Here is a 6,000-nt window from a genome sequence, read left to right as displayed (position 1 = left end):
GCAAAAGACCAAGAAATATGGATAATCATTTTAAACAGAAAGTTTGCATTGTACCATTTTGACGTGACTGCAGTTCAAAGTAATCTTTGTAAATCGTTGTACAGATCGTTCCTTTGTGCCAAACTGTGCGTAGATTTTCTATTTTTGAAGAAATTGATATCAAAGTATTCGTATGATACACAGATAATTAAAAAGCCTCTCACCACTTCTATCACAAGAACAAGACAGTTGTATAACTTAAAGCTGATATAAAGAGCTACCTGAAACGAATTTCAATTGAAAGTAGTTATCAATGATGCTGACCAGGGTTATTTGGAAAAGCTTATCTAGTAAATGTATAGCAAACAGTATAAGGAAAAGAATATAGTCTTAAGATTTAAGTTTCTGCAGTCTTTAGATACACCCTTTGTAAAATATGGTGTGCTTCATATTTCTTGAAGTTCAACTTTTGTGAAAATCTATGAATTTCGAATGATCTTTGTAAATTGTACCATGAGATTATTTGCACTGTGTATTTGAAATGTACATGATTTCAAATGCGGGCTATTCCCTTATTTTTGTGGCAGCTGAATTTATTCATATTTTCCACGTAAAGTCATCATCTTATGCATATTACAAAGACTAAATGAAAAGTTAACCATTCTGTAAAATAAGCACAAAAAACGAAACCTTATGTATCTAGTTGAAAATGATTGTCAATAAAGAAAACTGTGAAATCTATTTCTTCTTATTCTCCGACATTCAAAACAATGTAGTAATCACAGAGTGTATACAATAATGTACATGATTCTTCTTTTCAAACTTTATCATTCTACACATACATAATATTCTTCCACGATATCCTTACATGCATATTAGACATTGCTTTTAACGATGCACACTCATAATAATGTGCCTCAATGATTTAACCAATGTTGAAGATTTGACATAAAAGATTTAACAATGCCTTACCTGTTTCACACTAGGCACAGAAACATTTGGAAGTACAATATTTATCAATAGGCTAGTCACAAATTTAACCAGTGATATCCTTCTAAAATGTGATCTAAAACAATTGGAATGATTGTGAATAGGTACATAGACGCTACAATAATGTGTAGGTTGGTTGGCACTGGTCTTGGAGTTAATTTATTGGCAAGATTTTCCGTCTAATGTGTAGATTATTTACATCATCTGCAGTCTGTTTTCTGTACAGTACATCCAGCTAGAACATGGCTTATTTTTTACATACATCATAGCATAAAGTACAGTGACTAAGTAGGAGTACAAGAAGCAGTTTTAATCATCTGTACACATGGAATTTGTTCAGCTAAAAAGTTTAAAACATAAAATGCATGCAAGCTCATCCACACACTTCGACAAGGATTTTTCAATTTTTTCTAGCCATGCATGATAAACATTTCATCTGCATTCTCTTCTTTATTACACTAACTTTAATTTTCATCTCTGATATAAGTTTCCATGATCTCTATCTAGATACAGACTTTATATTTACAAGGATTACAGAAGTGTATGGCCACAAGTTCTCGGGGAAGAGGCCCAATCAGCCCAGGCAGCAAGAGATTGTGTAAGAATCACAGCTTTGATATCACTTGCATATTGACCAGCATGTCGGCGGAACATACTGCACCTGCACAAAACCTGCTACAGTAAATGTATTGTACATAGCACTCTGGCAGAACGTCTCATATAATGTCGTATTCGCATATATTAAGTTAACATCCCGTCTGTAGTTTCCAATTGTTAATTGTCAGAAAAAATATCGTCTGCAACAGACAAAATTCTAATGCAATGTTGATCAAACTGATGATCCAACAAAAACCTTGGAAAATCAGGGTTTCATGCAGGTGCAGTACGTTCAACTTACATGCTATATAGACCCTATCCCTGACTTTCTGGGTACCAATATGTCGTATGATCCTACATGTTAGACATGCCGTATGATCCATGTTGTTGTTAGACTCTCTTAGGTTTGAGAGAGTTGAGTAGAGGCTGGTCTCCGCTGATGTCGGTAAAGTCGACGCTGGTGGCCTCGTAGATGGCCTGGACAGACGGACGGGGCTGGTGGATACTGCTGGTTTCCACATAGTCATGGACCCGACGGGATCTGGAAAGGGAATGATAGGCAAGAATTTACACTCAAGAATGCCTCAGAATGTAACTTGTAGTACCAGCAGTAACAACTAGGTGTCTCTTCTTAATATATTAAAATCGCTGGTTTCAATATAATCCTGAACTTCATGAGATATGGGAACAGAATGCAGACAAGTAGTTTTTTACCCAACACTGCATCAGAACTAAACTTGCAGTGCTAACAGCAACAGCTGGTGTCTCTCAAACAGAGGTCATGAACTTCATGAAGATAAGATTTGCAGTTGGAATGATAGACCCAACAGTTGGATCCAACTTACAGTACCACCAGTACTAGCTAGGTGTCTCTCTTAACAGTAATCTAGGAGATTAGGATACAAGAGTTTGCTTTTTACACAACCAAACTATCTAGGAGATTATCTGGCATAATGGCAGAGCTTTTTGTTTAGAACAACTTGGTATAATGATTAAATATTAAGTAAAAACTCCCACACACCTCCGAACCGGAGTGCCAGACCTGCTCCCCGTGTCCTCAATCGACACCCTCCTCGACCTCTGACCGTCGTCAGGCAACGAGTCAAACTCGTCGTAACCTTTGAACCAGTGGTGGGCGCGGCACACGCCGTACATCACCACGGCGATCACGGCGACGAAGGCGGTTGCTAGGATACCGGTGACTGTGTAGAGGATGCGCATGTGCTCGTGGAAGACTGGGGAGTGGTAGAAACCCGTGTCTCCTTCTGCCTCCAGGGATACATCTGAGGGGGAAACAGGAGAAAAACATGTAGCTAAATCAATCAATCAAGCAATTAATCAAAACTGGTTTTATTGGTAAAATGGCGTTGCAGCCAATGACTTAATTATGCCTTCTGTACATAAAGTATATTTAATACATATAGTTTAAAGAAAGGACATTACAAAAAATGTAGATCAACAAATTCAATTTCTTGGATGAATTTTTAGTGTTTAGTTTTAGTTTTAGTTTTAGACATTGGAAGTGTCAACTAGCTTTCATCAGTGACTCACTCGGTCATTCTCAGTCATGGTAAACTCCAAATTAATTCTTCAGAATAAACTTTGAATCATCATCATCATCAGGTCGGGGGCTCCCGAATAGTCAGGAATATAGCACCAAAATTTCTGATTCTGGTGATTTTCTGGGTAAGTACAACTCTAGGGCAAACTTAAAAAATGGGTACATATCAAAACTAGCCAAATTGTTAAGTTCTATATGACCAACCTGTACAGTCCTTCCCTATGTACCCCTCCATGCACACACAGATGTACTCAGAACCGTGCGGCTGGCACGTTCCACCGTGTCTGCAGGGGTTGTTCTGGCACGGGTTCACCTTAAACTCACACTGGGAACCTGCAAGGAACAAGCCAAGACATGTCTTAGACATGTATAGGGCAATGAGGCTTGCATCTTCCTTGTTTAAACAGTCTAACAAGGATTCACCTAGGCTTGGGTCGATTCACTTAAGACTTAAACAAACAAATAAACCTAGACTTCACACTGAAAACCTTAGGAAAGGAACACTTTAAGGTGTGACATTACTTCGTAAGTCTTAGACATACTTAGAAATCTTGGCAGTCTGTTGGGATCTTGAGATACATGTATAAGCTCACATTTAGTATCCTATAAGGATTATTAGAAGTGTGAGGAGTCTGTAGGATTTTGACCCATGGCCCACTGCTAAATTAAAGTTCTTTGCAATTAAATGTTGAATGTGGAAGCTTTTAAGAGTAAACTTTTCAGTTAGCTAAACTCAGGCTTAAGATATATGTTAGAGGAAACATTTAATATATACTAACCTGTGAATCCTGGAGCACACACACAGTGTACAGTGTTCCCCTGGTCGATGCATGCCGTGGCGTTCTTACAGGGGTTAGAAGCGCAGAGGTCGACCTTGATCTCACACCTCTCTCCCCTGTACCCCTCCCCGCACTCGCAGGTGAAGCGGTTCAGCTGGTCCACGCAGGCTCCGTTGTTCAGGCAGGGGTCCGACAGACACTCGTCATACTCGTGCTCACAGTGGTGCCCGTTAAAACCTGCAGGGGGGTACAACATGGAGTTCATTACATTTACCTTCGCAGCCTATATTGTTTCCTTTTATTTATTTTTTTCCCGTCATTTTTATCCAGGGGTGCCCACTCAGTGGTGACGCTGCTTTTCACCACACACTATACTGTGGTTACCAGTATAGCCAGTATAACTGCCCTTCGGCGTAACACACCAGCTTCTGTACCTGTATAGCTGGTATAACAGCCTTTTGGCGTAACACACCAGCTTCTGTATCTGTATAACCGGTATAACCGCCCTTCGGGGTAACACACCAGCTTCGCAGGCACGCGGCGCGGCGGCAGCTGGCTACATTACACCGATCGACTTGTTAGAACCTAACCCTTGAACATATAACTCTAAACATTGTTTAAAGCTAGTATCTAATGATAATACCCCTACTGTACCTGGCACACAGTAGCACTGGTAGCCGTTAACCCTGTCCACACACACCCCATGTCGGCACGGACTCGAGGCACACTCGTCGGCGTTGACCTCGCACTTCCGGCCGCTGACGCCAGGGGGACACTCGCAGGAGTAGTGCGTCACGTTACTCCGGCACACGCCCTGGTGCTGGCATGGCCGACTGTCGCACGGGTCAAGGGTCAACTGGCAAAGGTCACCAGTGAAACCTGGAAAGCAATGAAGGACTGGGTTAAGACATTCATCATCATCTTCGGTACTGCTCATCCCTCTAAGAAGAGGATTATTAGCAGCTGCGCAGATTAGTAACTGTGTGCAAACAAAGGGTAGGGTAGGGATGGACGTAGACAAGTGCAAGGACAGGACAAGTGAAATCTAAGTATGTTTTGTGCTTTTGAGCTGCTAGCCTGTTTGTCAATGGAATATACAAAGAATCAGCAACAAAGACACAATTGATATTGAATAAAACAAGAAAGAAATTACAACTTTAAATACTTTGTCATAACTGTGCCGTCCTGAAAATTATTCGACTTCGTGAAAGTTTGGGGACTACTCCTAAGTTTCAAGTTTTTTATGTTTATTTATCTAACCAGAATATCTCTCAGATCTGAGGATCTGTTTTCCAGATATCCCTGGGCACACACATTTAAAAATACAGGGTGTACTGTCTTTTCCAAAATCATATCCAGTTGCTTGAGTAACTGCTTTTTGGCTTATCTTATTACCTGGATGTCTAACCTTCATTGATGTACTGTCTTACATATAACTTTAGTCAATAAACAAACGTACATACCAGCTAGACAGACACACTGTGGTCCGTACTCCACACTGAGGCACTGGGCTCCATTCTGGCAGGGCGACTCAGCACAGTAGTCTATCTGGTCTGAACAGCTGGCTCCTGTATAACCTGGAGAAAATGGAACATTTCTTACAGTTTTCATTTGATTTTCGCTTTTATTTCTCATAAAAATGTGGTTGTTGAAATGATTGAATCATACTGATTTATACTAATAATAAATCACATTTCTATTAGAAAAATTTTCATATCTTTCACAAATTCAAGCATATCCACATTAATATTTTCAGTCCTCCTAAAAATGGCTGGCAATGATGTCAGACTACTGCTGAATCTAGCCTGCAGCACCAACAGTAACTGCTAGGTGTCTCTCCTACCTGGTGGTTGCACCAAGCCACCTTCTCAAACCTGCAGCACCAACAGTAACTGCTAGGTGTCTCTTCTATCTGGTGATTGCACCAAGCATACTGCAGCACCAATTGTAACTGCTAGGTGTCTCTCTTATGACTGGCAATCTGTCAGTTGCACCTAGCAACCTTTTCAAACCTGTAGAACCAACAGTAACTGCTAGGTGTCTCTCCTATCTGTTGGTTGCAACAATCCACCATTTCAAACTTGTAGTACCAAC

General features: G+C 40.5%; 1 protein-coding gene across 1 annotated transcript in view; it reads right to left on the bottom strand.

The window, feature by feature from the left end:
* Positions 1 to 1,796: 1,796 nt before the first annotated feature.
* LOC109463437 (delta and Notch-like epidermal growth factor-related receptor) overlaps positions 1,797 to 6,000 on the bottom strand; it is a 34,913-nt gene continuing 30,709 nt past the window's right edge. Inside the window, exons 7-12 of the mRNA XM_019760252.1 lie at positions 5,370 to 5,483; positions 4,561 to 4,785; positions 3,907 to 4,143; positions 3,332 to 3,460; positions 2,588 to 2,849; positions 1,797 to 2,107 (exon numbers count right to left, since the gene is read on the bottom strand). Coding sequence (XP_019615811.1) covers positions 1,957 to 2,107; positions 2,588 to 2,849; positions 3,332 to 3,460; positions 3,907 to 4,143; positions 4,561 to 4,785; positions 5,370 to 5,483 — 1,118 coding nt within the window. The 3' untranslated portion in view covers positions 1,797 to 1,956. The remainder of the gene's footprint in view (positions 2,108 to 2,587; positions 2,850 to 3,331; positions 3,461 to 3,906; positions 4,144 to 4,560; positions 4,786 to 5,369; positions 5,484 to 6,000) is intronic.

This window comes from Branchiostoma belcheri, unplaced genomic scaffold (assembly GCF_001625305.1).
Source record: "Branchiostoma belcheri isolate BF01 breed outbred unplaced genomic scaffold, Haploidv18h27 scaffold126, whole genome shotgun sequence".
Classification (NCBI taxonomy): Eukaryota; Metazoa; Chordata; class Leptocardii; order Amphioxiformes; family Branchiostomatidae; genus Branchiostoma; species Branchiostoma belcheri.
This window is presented reverse-complemented; position numbering and strand designations above follow the sequence as displayed.